The sequence below is a fragment of the Anomaloglossus baeobatrachus genome, chromosome 8, assembly GCF_048569485.1.
Source record: "Anomaloglossus baeobatrachus isolate aAnoBae1 chromosome 8, aAnoBae1.hap1, whole genome shotgun sequence".
In the NCBI taxonomy this organism is placed as follows: domain Eukaryota; kingdom Metazoa; phylum Chordata; class Amphibia; order Anura; family Aromobatidae; genus Anomaloglossus; species Anomaloglossus baeobatrachus.
The window spans coordinates 56,820,366-56,844,561 of NC_134360.1; the positions used below are offsets into that span (position 1 = coordinate 56,820,366).

At 51.3% G+C, this 24,196-nt stretch overlaps 1 protein-coding gene across 2 annotated transcripts in view; it reads right to left on the minus strand.

The window, feature by feature from the left end:
* Positions 1-24,196, minus strand: part of CACNA2D2 (calcium voltage-gated channel auxiliary subunit alpha2delta 2) — a 196,764-nt gene that overhangs the window by 133,652 nt on the left and 38,916 nt on the right. For both annotated transcript variants that reach the window (XM_075321644.1, XM_075321643.1), the window contains exon 2: positions 21,702-21,783. In XM_075321644.1, the coding sequence (XP_075177759.1) occupies positions 21,702-21,783 (82 nt within the window). The remainder of the gene's footprint in view (positions 1-21,701; positions 21,784-24,196) is intronic.

The window sequence follows — 24,196 nt, forward strand, 5'->3', positions numbered from 1 at the left end:
ACAGATAATCTGTCAGCAGGTTTGTGTGGCCCCATCTGACAGCTGCATGATTCCGGCAATGTGTCACTTGCTGCACTGCTTGCTGCAGTTTTATCTGCTGCAGATCTACGGTGCTCTGAATGCTGAGCCCTGTATAAGCCCGTCCTCAGCACTGATTGGCAGCTTTCTCTGTATAACCCAATACTCCCCACTAAAAGGCAGCTTTCTCTGTATAACAGTGCCCACGCCATTGATTCGCAGCTTTTTCTGTATAACCCCACCCACACCTCTGATTGGCAACTTTCTCTACTTTCTCTATATATAGCCCAGCCCACACCTCTGATTGGCTGCTGCCTCTGTATAACCCTGTCCACATCACAGAATGACAGCCTTGTCTGCATAACCCCGCCCACACCATTGATAGGCAGCTTTCTCTGAATAATCCCGCCCACACCTCGTCGTGTGGGCATGGCTGGTGAAGTCATAATCTCCTGCTTTATAAAACTACAGCAGACAGCCCAGTAAATGACATTGCTGGAATCAAGGCCTCATGCTGCTCTTAGACTATAGGCTGCTTTACACGGTGCGGCATCGCTAGCGATCTCGTTAGCGATGTAACACGCCAGATCGCACATACGGTTTGCCAAGATCACACATGCGACCGGTGCTAAAAAAAAAAAAAAACCTATGTGCGATCTCGGCAAATCTTATCTGCGATCTGGCGTGTCACATCGTTAACGAGATCGCTAGCGATGTCGCAGCGTGTAAAGCACCCTTATGGAGGAAAAATTTGCTGACGGATTCCCTTTAAGATCTCTACTTGCTGTCAATAAAGAAATCATTCATTGTTTATACCCAGTAGCTGAAAACCGAGCACTTCTCATGTCAGATCTGTGCTTCTGTTCCGCTCACTGAGGATTGTCCAGACTGAATATATTGTAACAAACCCTCAGCTGTGTGTATTTTCTCACTGCAAGCAGAGGTCTTGTACTGACATTATTCAATGATTCAGCTCTATTTACTTTAACTAAAAAACCTGATTCACATCCACAGGGATTTTCCTGGCACCTCGGCCCGCCGGCCATTGACCGGGGCGTTTCTTCTTTTACAGGAACACTGATTGATTTGGGTACCGAAAAAAAAGACAAAAAAATGTTAAAATGTTATCTTGCCAAAATGCACTGAACTGACGCCAGGACGATCACCAGCTCCTCCAATGTGAAAAAAACGGGAAGCCGGAGAGGCCCGAACTGCCGGAGCCGCAGGTTCCTCCTCTCCATCCTCCCGCACTGAATAATTAACGGTGATCAATATTTCACACGCTGCGACTGGAGCTAATTATCCGAACAAAGGAGTCACTGTATACTATGTACCCCAGCCCAGCCCCCCCTATCACACGCCCGCTCCACTGTATACCCCACACATTACATGTCCGACCCACTGTATACCCCACACCACAGCCCTCCATCCATCAAATGCCCGCCCCACTGTATACCCCACACATCACATGTCCGACCCACTGTATACCCCGCACCACAGCCCTCCACCAATCACATGCCCGCCCCACTGTATACCCCAGACCACAGCCCCCCACCAATTACATGCCCGACCCCCTGTATACACCACACTACAGCCCCCTAACCAATTACATGTCCAACTCTCTGTATACCCCGCACCACAACCACCCACCCATCAAAGGTCTGACCCTCTGTATACCCCAGACCACAGCCCCCCACCAATCACATGCCCAACCCTCTGTATACCCTGCACCACAGCCCTCCAGCCATCACATGCCCGCCCCACTGTATACCCCAGACCACAGCCCCCTACCAATCACATGTCTGACCCTCTGTATACCCTGCACCACAGCCCTCCACCCATCAAATGCCCGCCCCACTGTATACCCCAGACCACAGCCCTCCACCAATTACATGCCCGACCCCCTGTATACACCAAACTACAGCCCCCTAACCAATTACATGTCCAACTCTCTGTATACCCCGCACCACAACCACCCACCCATCAAAGGTCTGACCCTCTGTATACCCCAGACCACAGCACCCCACCAATCACATGCCCAACCCTCTGTATACCCTGCACCACATCCCTCCACCCATCACATGTCTGACCCTCTATATACCCCAGACCACAGCCCCCCACCAATCACATGCCCAACCCTCTGTATACCCCGCACCACAACCACCCACCCATCACATGTCTGACCCTCTATATACCCCAGACCACAGCCCCCCACCAATCACATGTCCAATCCTCTGTCTACCCCAGACCACAGTCGCCTACCAATCACACGCCCGCCCCACTGTATACCCCAGACCACAGCCGCCTACCAATCACACGCCCGCCCCACTGTATACCCCAGACCACATCCGCCTACCAATCACATGCCCTCCCCACTGTATACCCCAGACCACAGCCCCCTACCAATCACATGTCTGACCCTCTGTATACCCCAGACCACAGCCCCCTACCAATCACACGCCCGCCCCACTGTATACCCCAGACCACAGCCCCCTACCAATCACATGTCCAATCCTCTGTCTACCCCAGACCACAGCCCCCTACCAATCACATGCCCGCCCCATTGTATACCCCAGACCACAGCCCCCCACCCATCACATACAAGCCCACTTTATAACTCGAACAACCCCCCACCCATAAAATGCCCACCCCACTGTATACCCTGCACTTCACATGCCCGCCCCACTGTATACCCCACACCACAGTCCCCCACCTATCACATGCCTACCAAATTGTATAACCCCCAGCCCCCCAACCATCACGTGTTCGACCTGCTGTGTACACTGTACCTCAGTCCCCCATCCATCACGTGTCCAAATCACTGGATACCCCGCATCCTGGCCCAACCCCACACCCATCACATGTCCAACTCTCTGTATAGCCCACACACCAGTCCCCACCCATCACATATCCGCCCCACTGTATACCACACCACAGCCCCTCACCCATCACAGCCCCTCAGCCACTATATACCCCAACCATCACATGTTCACCTCACTATATACCCCACACCGCAGCCCCCCACCCATCAGATGTCCCAACCTCTGTGTACCCTGTACAATAGCCCCCCACCAATCATATGTCCGACTCGCTGTGTAGCCTGCATCTCAGTCCCCCACCCATCACGTATCCAAGTCGCTAGATACCCCGCACCCCGGCCCAGCCCCTCACTCATTACATGTCTGAGCCACTTTATACTCAGTACCTCAGACCAGCCCCCCTACACATCACATGTCCAGGCTGCTGTATACCATACATCTTAGGCCTGCCCTCCCCACCCATAACATGTACGAGCTACTGTGTAACCCCCAGCCCAGCCCCTCATCCTAAACAAATGCGAGCTGCTGTATACTCCATGTCCCAGCCCAGACCCTCATCAATCATGTCTGAGCTGTTGTATACCCCACACCTTAGCCCAGCCTCCACACATCACATGTACAAGCTGCTGTATACGTTCATATCCCAGCCTAGACCTGCACCAATAATATGTCTGAGCTGTTGTATACCCCACAGCAGCCTCCACCAATCACATGTGAAGACAGAAGATATTACTCCAGTGTCATCTTCATTACTTGAAATGTGCCCAGTGCGGTTGTCACATCCCCTCCCCCACCCTCTCAGTCAGTGGAGGCACAATGAGTGCGGGAAGAGGGAACAGACGCCTCCTTTCTGGGACCGACACATTCAGAATAGGGGCTCAACCACGTATTATATATAAAGCAGTATAAATTCTGTCATTCCTTTCCAGATGCATTTATATAATTTCCATGAGCTGCACATTCCAGCAAATTAGAATTTACCATTTTTACACCCTAGAAACAAACGAGATCCATGTTTCAACATTCATATTACGGATTTCTTACGTTTGCATTTTTTTTTTCGTATTTTTGCAGAAAAACAGATAAAGAATAAAAAAAATGATCTACAACTATATAAAAAAAACCCGGAACAAGCAGTGATAAAAAAAAAAATCACGCCTCTATATCTGATCCGTATTTTGGTGTGAATGAGCAGCGCCTCTGATCTGGATCCAACTCTGATGCAGGAAATGAGACGGCGCGATCATCGCTGCGGAGCATCACGGCGCAGGACGCGGAGGAGCAGGGCGAGGGACGCAGTGGAGTAGGGTGAGGGACGCGGTGGAGTAGGGCGAGGGACGTGGTGGAGCAGGGCGAGGGACGCGGTGGAGCAGGGCGAGGGACGCGGTGGAGCAGGGCGAGGGACGCGGTGGAGCAGGGCGAGGGAGGCGGTGGAGCAGGGCGAGGGAGGCGGTGGAGCAGGGCGAGGGACGCGGTGGAGCAGGGCGAGGGACGCGGTGGAGTAGGGCGAGGGACGCGGTGGAGAAGGGCGAGGGACGCGGTGGAGCAGGGCGAGGGACGCGGTGGAGCAGGGCGAGGGAGGCGGTGGAGCAGGGCGAGGGAGGCGGTGGAGCAGGGCGAGGGAGGCGGTGGAGCAGGGCGAGGGAGGCGGAGGAGCAGGGCGAGGGAGGCGGTGGAGCAGGGCGAGGGAGGCGGTGGAGCAGGGCGAGGGAGGCGGTGGAGCAGGGCGAGGGAGGCGGTGGAGCAGGGCGAGGGAGGCGGTGGAGCAGGGAGAGGGACGCGGTGGAGCAGGGAGAGGGACGCGGTGGAGTAGGGCGAGGGACGCGGTGGAGCAGGGCGAGGGAGGCGGAGGAGCAGGGCGAGGGACGCGGAGCAGCAGGTCGATGGATGCGGAGGAGCAGGGCGAAAGAGGCGGAGGAGCAGGGCGAGGGACGCGGAGGACCATGGAGACGGATGCGAAGGAACAGGGAGAGGGACGCGGAGGAGCAGGGCAAGGGACGCGGAGGAGCAGGGCGAAAGACGCGGAGGAGCAGGGCGAGAGACACGGAGGAGCAGGGCGAGAGACGCGGAGCAGCAGGGCAAGGGAGGCGGAGCAGCAGGGCGAAAGAGGCGGAGCAGCAGGGCGAAAGAGGCGGAGCAGCAGCGCGAGGGACGTGGAGGAGCAGCGTGAGGGATGCGGAGGAGCAGCGCGAGGGACGCGGAGGAGCAGGGTGAGGGACGCGGAGGAGCAGGGCGAGGGACGCGGTGAAGCAGGGCGAGGGAGGCGGAGGAGCAGGGCGAGGGACGCGGAGCAGCAGAGTGAAAGAGGCGGAGGATGGAGACGGACACGGAGGAGCATGGAGACGGACGCGGAGGAGCATGGAGACGGACGCGGAGGAGCATGGAGACGGACGCGGAGGAGCATGGAGACGGACGCGGAGGAGCAGGGCGACGGACGCGGAGGAGCAGGGTGACGGACGCGGAGGAGCAGGGCGAGAGACACAGAGCAGCAGGGCGAGGGACGTGTCGAAGCAGGGAGAGGGACAAGGAGGAGCAGGGAGAGGGACAAGGAGGAGCAGGGAGAGGGACAAGGAGGAGCAGGGAGAGGGACAAACTGGAGCAGGGAGAGGGACAAGGAAGAGCAGGGAGAGGGACAAGGAAGAGCAGGAAGTGGGACAAGGAGGAGCAGGGAGTGGGACAAGGAGGAGCAGGGAGACGGACGCGGAGGAGCATGGAGACGGACGCGGAGGAGCATGGAGACGGACGCGGAGGAGCAGGGCGACGGACGCGGAGGAGCAGGGCGACGGACGCGGAGGAGCAGGGCGACGGACGCGGAGGAGCAGGGCGACGGACGCGGAGGAGCAGGGCGGGGGACGCGGAGGAGCAGGGCGAGGGACGCGGAGGAGCAGGGCGAGGGACGTGTCGAAGCAGGGGGAGAGACAAGGAGGAGCAGGGAGAGGGACAAGGAGGAGCAGGGAGAGGCACAAGGAGGAGCAGGGAGAGGGACAAACAGGAGCAGGGAGAGGGACAAGGAAGAGCAGGGAGAGGGACAAGGAAGAGCAGGAAGTGGGACAAGGAAGAGCAGGAAGTGGGACAAGGAGGAGCAGGGAGAGGGACAAGGAGGAGCAGGGAGAGGGACAAGGAGGAGCAGGGCGAGGGACAAGGAGGAGCAGGGCGAGGGACGCGGTGGAGCAGGGCGAGGGAGGCGGTGGAGCAGGGCGAGGGAGGCGGTGGAGCAGGGCGAGGGAGGCGGTGGAGCAGGGCGAGGGACGCGGTGGAGCAGGGCGAGGGACGCGGTGGAGAAGGGCGAGGGACGCGGTGGAGAAGGGCGAGGGACGCGGTGGAGCAGGGCGAGGGACGCGGTGGAGCAGGGCGAGGGACGCGGTGGAGCAGGGCGAGGGAGGCGGTGGAGCAGGGCGAGGGAGGCGGAGGAGCAGGGCGAGGGAGGCGGTGGAGCAGGGCGAGGGAGGCGGTGGAGCAGGGCGAGGGAGGCGGTGGAGCAGGGCGAGGGAGGCGGTGGAGCAGGGAGAGGGACGCGGTGGAGCAGGGAGAGGGACGCGGTGGAGCAGGGAGAGGGACGCGGTGGAGTAGGGCGAGGGACGCGGTGGAGTAGGGCGAGGGAGGCGGAGGAGCAGGGCGAGGGACGCGGAGCAGCAGGTCGATGGATGCGGAGGAGCAGGGCGAAAGAGGCGGAGGAGCAGGGCGAGGGACGCGGAGGACCATGGAGACGGATGCGAAGGAACAGGGAGAGGGACGCGGAGGAGCAGGGCAAGGGACGCGGAGGAGCAGGGCGAGAGACGCGGAGGAGCAGGGCGAGAGACACGGAGGAGCAGGGCGAGAGACGCGGAGCAGCAGGGCAAGGGAGGCGGAGCAGCAGGGCGAAAGAGGCGGAGCAGCAGCGCGAGGGACGTGGAGGAGCAGCGTGAGGGATGCGGAGGAGCAGCGCGAGGGACGCGGAGGAGCAGGGTGAGGGACGCGGAGGAGCAGGGCGAGGGACGCGGTGAAGCAGGGCGAGGGAGGCGGAGGAGCAGGGCGAGGGACGCGGAGCAGCAGAGTGAAAGAGGCGGAGGATGGAGACGGACACGGAGGAGCATGGAGACGGACGCGGAGGAGCATGGAGACGGACGCGGAGGAGCATGGAGACGGACGCGGAGGAGCAGGGCGACGGACGCGGAGGAGCAGGGCGACGGACGCGGAGGAGCAGGGCGACGGACGCGGAGGAGCAGGGCGGGGGACGCGGAGGAGCAGGGCGAGGGACGCGGAGGAGCAGGGCGAGTGACACAGAGCAGCAGGGCGAGGGACGTGTCGAAGCAGGGGGAGAGACAAGGAGGAGCAGGGAGAGGGACAAGGAGGAGCAGGGAGAGGCACAAGGAGGAGCAGGGAGAGGGACAAACAGGAGCAGGGAGAGGGACAAGGAAGAGCAGGGAGAGGGACAAGGAAGAGCAGGGAGAGGGACAAGGAGGAGCAGGGAGAGGCACAAGGAGGAGCAGGGAGAGGGACAAACAGGAGCAGGGAGAGGGACAAGGAAGAGCAGGGAGAGGGACAAGGAAGAGCAGGAAGTGGGACAAGGAAGAGCAGGAAGTGGGACAAGGAGGAGCAGGGAGAGGGACAAGGAGGAGCAGGGAGAGGGACAAGGAGGAGCAGGGAGAGGGACAAGGAGGACCAGGGAGAGGGACAAGGAGGAGCAGGGAGAGGGACAAGGAGGAGCAGGGAGAGGGACAAGGAGGAGCAGGGAGAGGGACAAGGAGGAGCAGGGAGAGGGACAAGGAGGAGCAGGGAGAGGGACAAGGAGGAGCAGGGAGAGGGACAAGGAGGAGCAGGGAGTGGGACAAGGAGGAGCAGGGAGTGGGACAAGGAGGAGCAGGGAGAGGGACAAGGAGGAGCAGGGAGTGGGACAAGGAGGAGCAGGGAGAGGGACAAGGAGGAGCAGGGAGTGGGACAAGGAGGACCAGGGAGAGGGACAAGGAGGACCAGGGAGAGGGACTCAGCAGCCAGCCTCATGGTTCTCTAGTCTGTTAAGTGTCAGTGTTAATGATGAGTGTATTAACCTAGGTGCCACTAATCTGCTGCCTAATTATGTCCCCCCTCCCGGCTGGCACGCTCCCACCACACGCCGCTGTCTCTTTATAGTAACACTCTGTGAAAGGTGAAAAAAAAAAAAAAATCTTATTGCTATGACTGTCAGCAGCCGCCCACCTCCTCTCCTAGAGAGACGGGAGACGTGCGAGCCCAGCGAGGCAGCAGACGCCCTAAGCCCCCGATCTGTGCAGCCGCAGCGACAGGGAGGCTCAGATTCATCTCTTCGTATTAAAGGGACCTGGAAGAAAAAAAAAACAAAAAAAAAAAACAAAGGCGCGCTCGTATCCGCCGCTGACGAAATTGAAAACAATGTAATTTTATGGCCGCTATGCATTATAACTGCAGCGGGAAGCGGGGTCACAAGCCATCAGCGCCGAGAGGTTTAAAATAAAAAAAAAAAAAAATGAAAAAAAATAAAAAACATGGCCGCTGCTGTCGAGCTGGATGAAGATTTTGCAGCCTAATGACAAGCCTCCTTGCACACGAGATTACAGACAAAATGCAAAGTATTTGCAGCGAGCTGCGGCCGGCTTAAGCACAGCTGGGCAAATTTCCTTATCTCTTCTGGCCGCCAAAGGTCAGCGGGCAATGCCAGGCGCGGAAAACCTTCTGCTGCATAATCCCGGAGGTTTGTCCCTCCGGACGCCTCTTCTAGTATTTGATGGTGGCAAATGAAACAGATGACTTTACGCAGAATTTAGCATCGTCTTGTAACTCTGTGCAATCTGCAAGCTCCTCCGGCGAGGGTCAAGTCATCTGGTGCTGGGTCACTCCGCTTTATCGGGAAAAACACCAGAAATGATCGTAGTAAGGTAAATATGGCGACTGGATGACAAGTGGATGAACCATGGCTGAGCGCAAAAATGCCAGGCTACACCCCCCTCCGACACCAAAGATAAAGCCACCAGGACATCGGCAGATATGGCGCCCTCATCTGCCCGTCCAGTTCCGAATTTCAGTCCAACTATCGGGAGGCGTTCTTGGACCTGGAGCCGCTAGGATAACCTTGCCCTAAATGTAGATACAAGGCCATGGGCACAAGAGCATTTTACTTTTCTTCTCCTGATTTTGGCTCTAAAATATTGATGTAACATACTAACTAAATACTCAACGTGTGAACGTGGCCTAAGACTGATCATCCAAGATACAGATCTACAGGGCATGAGCATTGGTCGGGCCACCTCTAAGATGACGATTTTTCATCGGTGCGGGGCACAAGCATTGGTCAGGCCACTTCTAAGATGACGATTTCCCATTCGTGAGGGGGCATGAGCATTGATTGGGTCACCACTAAAATGATGATTTCCGATTTGTGCGGGGCATGAGCATTGGTCGGGCCACCTCTAAGATGATGATTTCCCATTCATGCGGGGAATGAGCATTGGTCGGGCCACCTCGAAGATGATGATTTCCCATTCATGCAGGGTATGAGCATTGGTCGGGCCACCTCTAAGATGACGATTTACCATCTAAGCATGGCATGAGCATTGGTCGGGCCACCTCTATGATGACGATTTACCATCTAAGCATGGCATGAGCATTGGTCGGGCCACCTCTAAGATGATGATTTCCCATTCATGCGGGGCATGAGCATTGGTCGGGCCACCTCAAAGATGATGATTTCCCATTCAGGCGGGGTATGAGCATTGGTCGGGCCACCTCTAAGATGACGATTTACCATCTAAGCATGGCATGAGCATTGGTCGGGCCACCTCTAAGATGACGATTTACCATCAAGCATGGCATGAGCATTGGTCGGGCCACCTCTAAGATGACGATTTACCATCCATCCTTGTCATGAGCATTGGTCAGGCCACCTCTAAGATGACAATTTCCCATCTGTGCGGGGCATGAGCATTGGTCGGGCCACCTCTAAGATGATGATTTCCCATTCATGTGGGGTATGAGCATTGGTCGGGTCACCTCTAAGATGACGATTTACCATCTGTATGGGGCATGAGGAGAGCATTGGTCGGGGCACCTATAAGAAGACTATTTCCCATTCATGCGAGGCACGAGCATTGGTTGGGCCACCTCTAAGATGATGATTTGCCATCTGTGCAGGGCATGAGCATTGGTCGGGCCAACTCTAGGATGATGATTTCCCATCCGCAGACAGGTCAACTACATAGAGTCGGAAATGGTGAATATGACACACTGAGCATGGATGACGTGACCGCAGTAAGTCTGGTATCAAACGGCATCGTGGACATGAGCAGCCTTTTGGATACAGTTAGGAGCGATTTTGTGACATTTTGCTGAGAGTTGCAGCTTCACAGCCAATGCTACCAATTGGAGAAAGCGGAGAGTTATTTTGGGGGTTATACAGCTGCTTCATCATGTCCCTTCTGTAAATGAACCCTGTAAAATTGTGTTCTGCGCACATACGAGGCCCCAGCGCTTTTTTCTGATATTTTCTCTACTTTGATCCACAATGGAGGTCACCCCAGGTGAATCTCTGAGACATTTTGTAATGTAAATGAACTAAGTGCAGAAAGGTGATGTGAAGGCAAGCTCGCGAGCATGCTGAGACTTGTGCTCCCCCACAACTACCTCCAGCAGGACACCATTAGTCCTTGGGACGTGCCAGCTGTTCCTCGCTCAGTGTGGCTCTATACTGCGGCACAGTCAGTTGCTAGGAAGGCACGTCACCCTGACACTCTGCCCGCGGGGGATAATGAGACGTCTCTTTCACGGGCTCCAGCGCTGAAGTGGTCGCTGAAATTTTGCACGCCTCGCACTAATCTAAGATCTGCTATTTATGGGCCCGAAATTAGTAGCTGCAGGATAAATTTAGCTGTCCACCTGCAGGTCACGTGAGAGGAAGGAGCGGGGGGCCGGCGCGCACATCACCCAGACGTGCGCCAGCCTCCCTGCGCCACGCTGAGTGCCAATGATCAGGAACTGATCTGCACCTTCAGCTGCCACGTACCGGAGCGGATCTGCCGCTGGCACAGGTCGTGTGCACAGGACTGCTTGGCCTCTTCGCCCGTTCACTCCGCTCGACCCCAATTATTGCTCCATTGTCTGTTTATTCCGTCTCATTTCACCATCAAATAGCGACAATTTCAGCTCCGGCGAGGAGACAACTAAACGAATTAGTGTCCGTGACCCCATCCCTGACCGGCAGGTGTCCCCCGGGGAGACGCCGACAGATCGAAACCCTCATCAACACCAAAAAGTGTGGATTACGTGAGCGGCCGCGGCAGCCAACACAGCGGCACAACCTTTACCCTTTGGATTATGTTTTCACCACTTTAGGAAGCAAGTGCAGATACACGGGAAACGCTGCGGATAGTCACGCTGCACATCATCCTTTCAGTGTGACATGGACTAATACATCTCAAAGCTGAGGGTTTGATGCAATTGTATCCAGCGTAAAGCATACACTATAAAAATCGACCCGAATAACTTGCAGGACTCAGATCGGCCACATTTGTAGTCTGTGGCTACCAGACCAGGGTCCTACAAACCTCCTACCTGCCGGCACCTCTTCTAATTAGTAGATCTGCCGTGATGTCATCATTGCGGCATGAAGCGCGTGATGTCGCACCGGCCCAGGTCATCAGAAGTAGTTGGGATGCCGGCAGGCGTCTCTGATCTGACAACGATGGACAGATGTGGCCACTGGACCAGGGTCCTGCACACCTCCTATCTGCTGGCTACTTTTCTAATTAGTAGATCTAATGTCATCATTGCGGTACGAAACGCATGATGATGTCGCATCGGCCCAGATGATTAGAAGAGGTGGGGATGCCGGCAGGCGGCTTTGATAACCATGGACAGATGTGGCTACTGGACCAGGGTCCTGCATACCTCCTACCTGCCGGCACGTCTTCCAATTAGTAGATCTGCTGTGATGTCATCATTGCGGCACAAAGCACGTGATGTTGCACCGGCCCAGGTGATCAGAAGAAGCAGACGGCTCTGATCATGGACAGATGTGGCCACTGGACCAGGGTCCTACAAACCTCCTACCTGTCGGCACCTCTTCTAATTAGTAGATCTAATGTCATCATTGCGGTACAAAACGCATGATGTCGCATCGGCCCAGATGATCAGAAGTGGTGGGGATGCCGGCAGGCGTCTCTGATCTGATAACTATGGACAGATGTGGCTACTGGACCAGGGTCCTGTGTGCCGCCCCCGTGCCAGCAGCCTACCGCTGCTTGGATCCGGACCTTCCGGTGGGTGGCTCGAGGGTCTCCGGACCCGGGGGATCCCGCGGACACTCCGAATGAAAAGGGTGAGGGATGGTGGACGTAGGACGTATATTTACGGGCTGAGCCATATTAAGTTCGTGACGCCACCCACGGTGTGTGGTGAGGTTGGACACCACCGCTGCATTTACGGGGCACCCGGGGGAGATGTTATGCAGCAAGTTGTTAACCCCTCCGTGGGCAGGGGTAGTGGCCCCGGGACCTGTTGGGGTTTGGTGCAGGAAGATGGGCGACCGCAGGGTGCTGGTGTACTCACTATTAAGGAAACACAAGAGTCTCTGGTAAACCAAGGTGATGGTGGTCGGTGCCCGCAGCCGGCTGCATTCCGATTCCCACACCCGGCTGGTGGTCTCTGTCTTTCTCCTGCACCTTTTTAGAACGGTGGACTGCCTGTGCTTGCAACTTCAGGAGTCCGCTCCCGGCTGGATGTGGCCTCAGGAGCCCTTGCCCGCAGACGCTGGCCCGTGGGATCTCTGAGCCCTGGCGGTGGCCTTCTATCCCCCTCGGTGTTCTGTTGTCTTCTAATAGGGACTTTGGGTGGGACAGGACCTCTAGTCCTAGCCTCAATCGGTTAATTAACCGGTTCCAGTTGCTTCTGGTCCCGGCTTCAGGGTCCGAGTACCCCCCTATGTGCTCCGGTTTCTGAATCGGGTCCCCGGGTTCATACCGGCGGGCTACAACCCTGTCCCGGTCCACCTCGGTTCCACCGAGCCGTCTTCCCGACTCCTGCAGACGGAGACCGCCGTCTGCCTCCTAGCCAATGGCACCAGGGCTCCTAAGCTGGCGCCGTTCAATTTGGGGTATTCGCCTCTGCTGGAGCTGGACACAGCTCCAGCCCACACTCCTCTCCAACTTGAACTCCAACACTTCACTGTTTACTTTCCCGCCCCGGACTGTCTAGACTCCTCGGTGGGCGTCTTCCAACCGCCTGGTTCCGCACCCTGGTGTGTCTATCTAGCCCTGAGGGGGGTGACTAGGATTTTGAAGGTCGGCTGCTATTACCTGTGAGGGAAGGTGTTCTGCAGGGGCCTATTTATGACTACCTGGCCCGGCCAGGGCGTCACACCTGCATACCTCCTACCTGCCGGCACCTCTTCCCATTAGTAGATCTGCCGTGATGTCATCATTGCGGCACAAAGCGTGTGATGTCGCACCGGCCCAGGAGATCAGAAGAAGCAGGAAGCTCTGATCATGGACCGTTGTGGCCACTGGACCAGGGTCCTGCCAATCCGGAAATTCAACTGTGCTCATTATAAAATAAAGATCTACAGTAGAGCTGATCCATGGTAACAATCAGAAGAGAAAGAACTGTGCAGCTGATATAAATTTAACAACCCCTCAATTGTGACAAACCCTGGACATCCTGATGTGTTTAACCCTATAGGAGCGGCCGTCGACTCGGTCAGATGTGATGTGATACAGCGCACGGGATAACGCCGTTATCTCCGCAAACACCTCAATCTGTGCAAGGGGTGAGGCTTATCAGCCAATCACATCGAGCAGCCGGCCTGATTAATTGCGTGTCCGCTCAGAATTGCCGCGTTACCAGAAAACTGCCAACGTCTGGACAGATTACACACACAAACCCCGCAATGTGACAGAGGGGACATATACCAACATGGCGACTGTGAGAAGGACACTAACCAGAGAGGAAAAGCCTGACAGCGAGGCATCCGAGACAAACACCAGACTATACAGAGGAGCGGCGAGGACCACGGCTAGAAGAAGAAAGAGAAAATATTCATCTCACACTTTGTGGTTTCTCACAAACTAAGTTCATTTTAAGGTTGCTTTTAATCAATAGATCTTGGAATAATAATAATTTCAACAATTGGATGTGATTAAAAAATATTCCTCTGCTGAGATAATCTTATATATATTCTTTTACCTAGGAGCAGTATTATAGTAGTTATCGTCTTGTACATAGGAGCAGTATTATAGTAGTTTTATTTTTGTACATAGGGGGGCAGTATTATAGTAGTTATATTCTTGTGCATCGGAGCAGTATTATAGTAGTTATATTCTTGTACATAGGAGCAGTATTATAATAGTTATATTGTTGTACATAGGGGGCAGTATTATAGTAGTTATATTCTTGTACATAGGGGGCAGTATTATAGTAGTTATCTTCTTGTACATAGGAGCAGTATTATAGTAGTTATATTCTTGTGCATAGGAGCAGTATTATAGTAGTTATATTCTTGTACATAGGAGCAGTATTATAATAGTTATATTGTTGTACATAGGGGGCAGTATTATAGTAGTTATATTCTTGTATATAGGGAGCAGTATTATAGTAGTTATATTCTTGTATATAGGGAGCAGTATTATAGTAGTTATATTCTTGTATATAGGGAGCAGTATTATAGTAGTTATATTCTTGTATATAGGGAGCAGTATTATAGTAGTTATATTCTTGTATATAGGGAGCAGTATTATAATCATTATATTCTTGTACATAGGGGCAGTTATTATAGCAGTTATAATCTTGTACATAGGAAGCAGTATTATAGTAGTTATATTCTTGTACATAGGGGCAGTATTATAGTAGTTATATTCTTGTACATAGGGGGCAGTATTATAGTAGTTATATTCTTGTACATAGGGGGCAGTATTATAGTAGTTATATTGCTGTACATAGGGGGCAGTATTTTAGTAGTTATATTGTTGTACATAGGGGGCAGTATTATAGCAGCTATATTCCTGTACATAGGGGGCAGTATTATAGTAGTTATATTCTTGTATATAGGGAGCAGTATTATAGTAATTATATTCTTGTATATAGGGAGCAGTATTATAGTAGTTATATTCTTGTATATAGGGAGCAGTATTATAGTAGTTATATTCTTGTATATAGGGAGCAGTATTATAATCATTATATTCTTGTACATAGGGGCAATTATTATAGCAGTTATATTCTTGTACATAGGGGGCAGTATTATAGTAGTTATATTCTTGTACATAGGGGGCAGCATTAGGCTATGTTCGCACGTACCTGCTGAATATTCTGCAGCGATTTGACAGCACATGTGCGCTTCAAATCGCTGCAGAAACACTGCGTAATGAATGCAGTGTTTCAGCAGAACAAATGCAGAATTCATGCGCTTGGGATGCTGCCCCCACCACAGACAGAGTGGGAGCTGCATCCAAAGCGCACAAATTAATTGACATGTTGCTTTTTTGAACGCACAGATTTGGGTCAAAATTTAAGCATCCCAATCGCTGCGTTCAAAAAAGCATCATGCGCTTATCGATTATGCACAATCTTCATAGATTGTGCTGGGGACGCAGGACGCATGCATTTACACTGCAGTGCTAGACGTAGCGTAAATGCATGCAATACGCACACATGTGCACGAGCCCTTATAGTAGTTATATTGTTGTACATAGGGGCAGTATTATAGTAGTTATATTCTTGCACATAGGGGCAGTATTATAGTAGTTATATTCTTGTACATAGGGGCAGTATTATAGTAGTTATATTCTTGCACATAGGAGCAGTATTATAGTAGTTATGTTCTTGTACATAGGAGCAGTATTATAGTAGTTATATTCTTGTACATAGGAGCAGTATTATAGTAGTTATGTTCTTGTACATAGGAGCAGTATTATAGTAGTTATATTCTTGTACATAGGAGCAGTATTATAGTAGTTATGTTCTTGTACATAGGGGCAGTATTATAGTAGTTATGTTCTTGTACATAGGAGCAGTATTATAGTAGTTATGTTCTTGTACATAGGGGCAGTATTATAGTAGTTATATTCTTGTACATAGGAGCAGTATTATAGTAGTTATGTTCTTGTACATAGGGGCAGTATTATAGCAGTTATATTCTTGTACATAGGAGCAGTATTATAGTAGTTATGTTCTTGTACATAGGGGCAGTATTATAGTAGTTGTTGGGTGGAAGCTTCTCTGTGTGTAGGATCCCAGCATGGTCGTCCCCACATCTTGCAGTAATACACATACTTTTGCATTGCGGAGCATGGTGTCCGGTCGTCCCTGGATTTTCTCTCTGTATTATGGCAGGTGGATGATTTCTCAGTCCACTCGCTTTTCTCTGGTCTCCTGGAGTCGTGTCACTCGCCCGTCAGTGCTGAGAGCTCGCCCCGGGGAAGATGCAGAACGAGTGATTTAATGGTAATAACAGGATTAGGCGGCCGCCTCCTTCTCGGCCTCTGTCACCCACAAGTGTCACCTCCAGGGACAAGAAATCCAATCAAGATCCGCCACTGTCTTCAGGAAGCTCGCAGCCCAAAGCACAGCGCAGATTGCCAAAAAAAAAAACGCTAGCAGCGCCGGGCGCACATTAATCACCACCCAGGGGGACAGGTCCCAGCCACATTCATTTGTCAGAAGCCGCTCCACATAAGTTATTGCAGACACATTAGCATCTCATTTGCATGTCATTAGCGGAGCGAGCGCCTGGTGTTTGTGGGACGCGGTATACGACGCTACCAGCACCATCAATTGCTGGAACCAGCTCTCCGAATCACAAAGCTGGAAAGGGGGAAGGGGGGATATGAGGGAAGCATCTAAATTATTCCACCCTGCATGATTTAATAGCGCTAAATGGCTGCATTACTTCCTGTAAGTGCTGCTATCATTTAACCTCTCCCAAAATGGCCTCTCCCCGCTGCGCATAATGTGCATTGATTGCTCCGCAGAACGTGCCCAACGATGATCCCTGACCCCCCAGCTGTTGTCAGGCAGCGCCGGACACTGGAGATCAGCAACAGCTAAAAGAAAAGTTCTGTGTACAAGGTCTCGCTTCCAGGGTCCTGCACCAGCACTGCCACATCCAAACCCGCCACGTCCTAACCCAATAAATATAAAACCGCCATATCCAAACTCAATCAATCCAAAACTGCCACATCCTAACACAAAACAATCCCAAACCGCCAAATCCCAAACCAATATATCCAAACCCAGTAAATCCAAACCTGTCACGTCCATACCCAATAAATCCAAAACTAACAAATCCTTACTCAATAAATGCTAAACCGCCACATACTAACCTAATAATTGCAAAACCGCCACATCCTAACCCAAGAAACCCCAAACAGCCAAATCCAAACCCAATAAATCCAAAACCGCCTTGACTACTGTAATTCACTATTAATTGGTCTCCCCCTAACTAGACTCTCTCCTCTACAGTCCATCCTTAATGCAGCAGCCAGGGTCACCTATCTGGCTAACCGCTCCTCGGATGCCTCTGCTCTGTGCCAGTCATTGCACTGGCTGCCCATATATCACAGGATCCAATTCAAACTGCTTGTTCTCACCCACAAAGCTCTCCACAATGCGGCACCCCCCTACATCTCCACCCTCCTCTCTCTATCACCCCACCCGTTCTCTACGCTCTGCTAATGACTTTCGACTAGCATCTACACTAATGTGAACCTCCCACTCCCGGATCCAAGACTTCTTCCGAGCCGCACCAATCCTCTGGAACGCTCTACCCCAAGAAGCTAGGACGAATCACAACTTACTCAGCTTCAGACTCACCCTAAAAACGCATCTTTTAGGGTACCTATCTCACTCCCTAGCCAAACTAAATTCACATAGTCCCTCCACAACTTCTCAGAACATAACCCCACGTCAAACTCCATGGCACCCAGATGCATCTCAAGGTTCTGGCCAACTGGTCCAGGAAGCCATTATCTATCCCCCATTTCCTTGAGATGGCACGGATTGTGATTGTAAATAAGCACTTGTACCTTGTCCCCCCCCCCCCATTTCATTGTAGATTGTAAGCTTTCTCGAGCAGGGTTCTTTTTTCCATACTCTATAACTGTTACTTGTTTGTATATGATCCTCCTGAATTGTAAAGCGCTGCGGAATATGTTGGCGCTATAGAAATAAAGATTTATTATGATTAAATATTATTATTAATTATTATTAAAACCGCCACATCCAAACCTGCAGCATCCCAACCCAATAAATCCAAAACTAACAAATAAAAGACTATTAAATCCGAGCAAAATAAATCTCAAACCGCCACATTTAAACCCAATAAATCCAAAACCAATAGATCCAAAACCTCCATGTCCTAACCCAATAAATACAAGTTATTAGAAAAAAACTCACCAAAATGATGTCTCCACTACCGTCATAAGCGTAAGATGGATCATTCAGCCCTTCAGTCACAACCGGGCAGTAATCGACCAAGAGGTCTTCATCGTAAAATCGTTAATGGAATTTGAATAAAGAAACTATTTTATGATAATACATCCAAAAACAGGCACCTACTAACCCAAAAATTCCAAAACTACCATGTCCTAACCCAATAAATTTAAAACAGCCAAAACTGTTAAATACAAAGTTAATACATTCTAAACCGCCATGTCCTAACCCAATAAATCCAAAATCGCTACATTAAAACCCAATAAATCCATACCTGACACATACTACTCAAATAAATCCAAAACCGCCAGGTCCAAACCCAATAAATCCAAACCCAATAAATCTAAACCCAATAAATCATAGCCCACAAAATCCAAACCCAATAAATCCACCACGTTCTAACCCACTAAATCTAAACCGAATAAATCAAAGCCCACAAAATCCAAACCCAATAAATCCGTCACGTTCTAACCCAATAAATCGAAAACTGCAACATCCTAACCCAAAAATTCCAAATCGGCCACGTTCTAACCTAAGAAGTTGAAAACCGCAACATCCAAACCCAATAAATCCAAAACAGTCAAATCCAAAACTGTTAAATACAAAGCCAATAAATCCAAAATCGCCGCATTCAAACCCAATAAATCCAAACCTACCACATACTAACTAAATAAATCCAAAACCGCTAGGTCCAAACCCAATAAATCCAGACCTAATAAATCTAAACCCAACAAAATCTAAACCCACAAAATCCAAACCCAATAAATCCGCCACGTTCTAACCCAATAAATCCAAAACCAATAAATCTAAACCCAATAAATAAAAAACTGCAACATCCAAACCCAATAAATCTAAATCCGCCACGTTCTAACGCAATAAATCGAAAACCGCAACATCCTAACCCAAAATTTCCAAATCCGCCACGTTCTAACCCAATAAAACCAAAACAGCCAAATCCAAAACTGTTAAATACAAAGCCAATAAAGTCTAAACCGCAACATCCTAACCCAATAAATCCAAATCCGCCACATTCTAACCCAATAAATCTAAACCGAATAAATCAAAGCCCACAAAATCCAAACCCAATAAATCCGCCACGTTCTAACCCAATAAATCGAAAACTGCAACATCCTAACCCAAAAATTCCAAATCGGCAACGTTCTAACCTAAGAAGTTGAAAACCGCAACATCCAAACCCAATAAATCCAAAACAGTCAAATCCAAAACTGTTAAATACAAAGCCAATAAATCCAAAATCGCCGCATTCAAACCCAATAAATCCAAAACTACCACATAATAACTAAATAAATCCAAAACCGCCAGGTCCAAACCCAATAAATCCAAACCTAATAAATCTAAACCCAACAAAATCTAAACCCACAAAATCCAAACCCAATAAATCCGCCACGTTCTAACCCAATAAATCCAAAACCAATAAATCTAAACCCAATAAATAAAAAACTGCAACATCCAAACCCAATAAATCTAAATCCACCACGTTCTAACCCAATAAATCGAAAACCGCAACATCCTAACCCAAAATTTCCAAATCCGCCACGTTCTAACCCAATAAATCCAAAACAGCCAAATCCAAAACTGTTAAATACAAAGCCAATAAAGTCTAAACCGCAACATCCTAACCCAATAAATCCAAATCCGCCACGTTCTAACCCAATAAATCGAAAACCGCAACATCCAAACCCAAAAATTCCATAACCGTAACATCCAAACCCAAAAATTCCATAACCGTAACATCCAAACCCAAAAATTCCATAACCGTAACATCCAAACCCAATATACCCAAAACAACCACATCAATAATCACTGCATCCTAACCCAATAAACCCCAATTTGCCACATCCAAACCCAATGAATCCCTGACCGCCAAATGCAAAACCGATAAATCTAAACCCAATAAATAATAAAACGCCACATCCAAACCTGAAGCATCCTAAAGGGTACTTTACACGCTGCGACATTGCTAGCGATCTCGTTAGCGATGTGAAATTCTAGATCGCAAGTGCGATCTTTTGAGATCGCACATAGGTCCTTTTACTCATGTGCGACCTCGAAAGATCGCACTTGCGATCTAGAATTTCACATCGCTAACGAGATCGCTAGCGATGTCGCAGCGTGTAAAGTACCCTTAATCCAATAAATCCAAAACTGCCACATCTAAACCCAATAGTCCTAAACCGCCACATCCAAACCTGACACATTCTAACCCAATAAATCCAAAACCGTCCCATCCAAAACCGCAACATCCAAACCCTATAAATATAGAACCGCCATGTCCAAAACCAAGAAGTCCAAAACTGCCACATCCAAACCCAATAAATTAATGAATGACCACATCCAAACCTGCTGCATCCTAACCCAATAAATCCAAACCCGTCACATCCATTACCAATAAATGTAATACCGCCACGTCCAAACTGTCACAAATCCACCCACAGTTCTGTCATATGTTCATTTTATTCATCCTTCTCTGGAAAAAATGGGTGACAACCTGACAGCCATACGAGCTATACTTAGAAAAGGTAATTGTCACCCCGTGGGGACGTAGTAATGGAGGCCATTTTGTTTGTCAATCTGCTTTCTCAGATATGGATACAAGTCTCTGAGGAAATGCAATCTGGGAAATGACAGCTGTACTAAATAATTACTGGGACTTGTAGTGCGCCTGCATCGGCTGACAACGCAAGATGGATCACGTAGATTTAGCGCGCACGATATTCTTGAAATTGCACAATCCAGACGTGTGTAACAGACCAGGCCGCGTCCGGCGGTGCTCACAGCGGAGATAGCGCCAGGCCGGCTCCTCCTGATGCGACATTACGACGCCGCTCTTAATTAAAATAATAAACAACATATCAGTGACAGTGTGACACCATCCGGAGGAGGCCACCGCCGGCAGGACGCACATGCATTATTCATGAGAGGCGGCCTCATTATGCAAATTCATTAAGAGCCACAACATATGTTCCTCCTAGATGTGGAGAGAGATGGATGACGAGGGAGGGCGGCACGCTGCTTTCCCAGAACCCTGAAAGGAGATTATACGGGACAGAGCGGCCAATCAGAAGGAAGCTGACCGACACCTCCCAGAGCTGCATTGACAGCCATTGGTTGTCAAATCCGAATGCAACACTACAGGTATTGGGAGAAGCGTCACCGTGTATCCGGGCAGATCCGCTCAGGGGTCAGGGAAAGCTTGGTGACTTCATATTCACGACAGCTCAGCGCCATCACCTCCAGCCATCTGTTCACAAACGGCAACCTAACGGCACAATCAGACTGACCAGATGCCGGACAGAAATTGGAATGAATCTGAAGACAAGAGAAGTCCCAAAATGTCAACAGATGACGCAGCGGAGCCCCTGGAAGCCCCCCGGACTGAGGAATCACAGACTCGGATCTGACGGTTCATGTCTGGGATGATGGAGTAGTAGTACTCACCCCCTGTAACTGCTGAGACCCCGCAAAGTTCCTCATGACTTGGTGAAACTCTCGCTCCAGACGGGTGGCCCAATACTGCATCCTGCAAGAGAGAATGGAAGGGGTCAGTAAGAGGATAGGGGCAACAAAAGGGGCAGAGGACGGGGCAAAAAAGAGGGACAGAGGACACAAGCAATAAAAAGGGCAGAGGACGGGGCAATAAAGAGGGACAGAGGACACAAGCAATAAAAGGGGCAGAGGACGGCACAAAAAAGAGGGCCAGAGGACACAAGCAATAAAAGGGGCAGAGGACGGGGCAATAAAGAGGGACAGAGGACACAGGCAATAAAAGGGGCAGAGGACAGGGTAATAAAGAGGGACAGAGGACAAGGGCAAAAAAACGGGTCAAGAGTACTGTATGGAGACAATAAATGGTCAAAGAAAACAGGCAATAAAAGGGGCAGAGGACACAGGCAATAAATGGTGCAAGTGGACGGGGCAATAAATAGGGGCAGTGTACAAGGGCAAAAAAACGGGGAAAGAGCATGTGGACAATAAGCGGTGCAAAATGACAGGGGCAATAAACAAGGGCAGGGGCTGGGGCCTATACAGTGTCATCAGTCATGACTATATAGAGTTCTCCAACTTTCCAGCTCGTAGCTGGGTTTGGCTTCGCTCATGGTTAATAATCAGGGCTGAGCGGCCTCTGTTGGCAGATGATGACCCTTTGCTGCAAGATTTCTCGTCTTGGCCTAGTTCTGCTCTCACAGCTGAAGGTTTATTACAACTGAATCTAGTAGCACACATTTTTCTTTGGCCCCGACATCCTGCAGCATTCCCTTACCCGACACTCTGCAGCCAATGCCCGACACCCTGCGGCGCCCCTACCTTGAAGTATTCCGCTCCCCGACACCCTACAGCTTTCCGCTCCCTGACACCATGCAGCGTTCCCCCACCCAACGCCCTGCAACACTCCCCTCCCCAACACCCTGCAACACTCCCCTCCCCTTCAACCTGCAGCGGCCCCCTCCTTGACACCCTGCAACACTCCCCTACCTGACTCCCTGCAGTGTTCCACTTCTCAACACCCTGCAGCGCTCCTTTACCTGCAGAATCCAACTCCCCGACACTCAGCAGCCAGGTCCAACACCCCCTGCAGCACCCCCCTCACTGACACCCTGCAGCGATCCACTCCCCAACACCCTGCAGCACCCCCCTCACTGACACCCTGCAGCGTTCCACTCCCCAACACCCTGCAGCACCCCCCTCACTGACACCCTGCAGCGTTCCACTCCCCAACACCCTGCAGCACCCCCCTCACTGACACCCTGCAGCGTTCCACTCCCCAACACCCTGCAGCACCCCCCTCACTGACACCCTGCAGCGATCCACTCCCCAACACCCTGCAGCGGCCCCCTCCTCGACACCCTTCAACACTCCCCTCCCCGACACCCAGCAGCGCCCACCACCTCAACACCCTGCAGTGCTCCTTCCCCTACAGCATCCACCTCCCCGACACTTGACCCTGCAGCGTCGGACAAATACCCTGCAGCATCCCCCTACCTGACACCCTGCAGTGTCATCCCCGAAACACTACAGAACCGGACAGACACCCTGCATCACCCCGTGTCCTGCCTCCTAGCCAACACACTGCAACTCCAGACAGACACCCCATAGCGCCCCCTCTCGCCACACACATACCCTACAGCCAGAATAAAGACTTTGCATGAAAATTATTCCATTTCCATTCACTAAAAGCAAGCGGAGATTTTGTATATACTGTAAAATGATAACAGCCTGCGGGAATATCCCTGTGGTTCTCCGTACGCACAGATTCTGCGTCACTTGCAGGACGCTGGACGTGGCGTTTATCGCAGCCAATCAGGTGACAGATCTGCAGCATTTGATATTTTTTTACATTATAATTAATAAAACATAAAAAGTCGTCCGTCACGTAGCGACACGAGCGGCAGTGATGAATGACTGGACCGGCGCGAGCCGTAACGCACAGCTTATAATGAAGTGCTATTAATGGCGGTGGCGGCGGTGACCGTCATTAAACACTGCGCACAGGACCTGTCCCCCGCCGCCTGCTTTATCAATGTAAACCAGGACATCCGGCTCAATCAATAGCGCATTATCAGCGTGTAATGGCGGCATCCGCGCCACAGGGCAGCGTCCCCATCGTGTCTCCATCACTCAACGGAGGGAACCTGTGATGAGATTAACCCTTAGAAGTCGCTGTGAAGAGCAGACAAAGGTGAGACAGGGTAAAGCAAGGAGAGCGGGCATTTACACCTGTGTAGGACTACAAGTTCCAGCATGTCACTGCTCACACTACCAACACTGTTACTGCTCACACAACAGTGATAACCAATATGGTCGCCTTTACAGCAGAGTCTTGGAAACCAATCGAAAACCAGCTCTACAATAGTCAGGGCTGCCATGTTGGTTGTCACTTAGCCCTACAATATTCAAAGCAAGAAGGCCTGCGGAGACACCATCACATGTTTCTC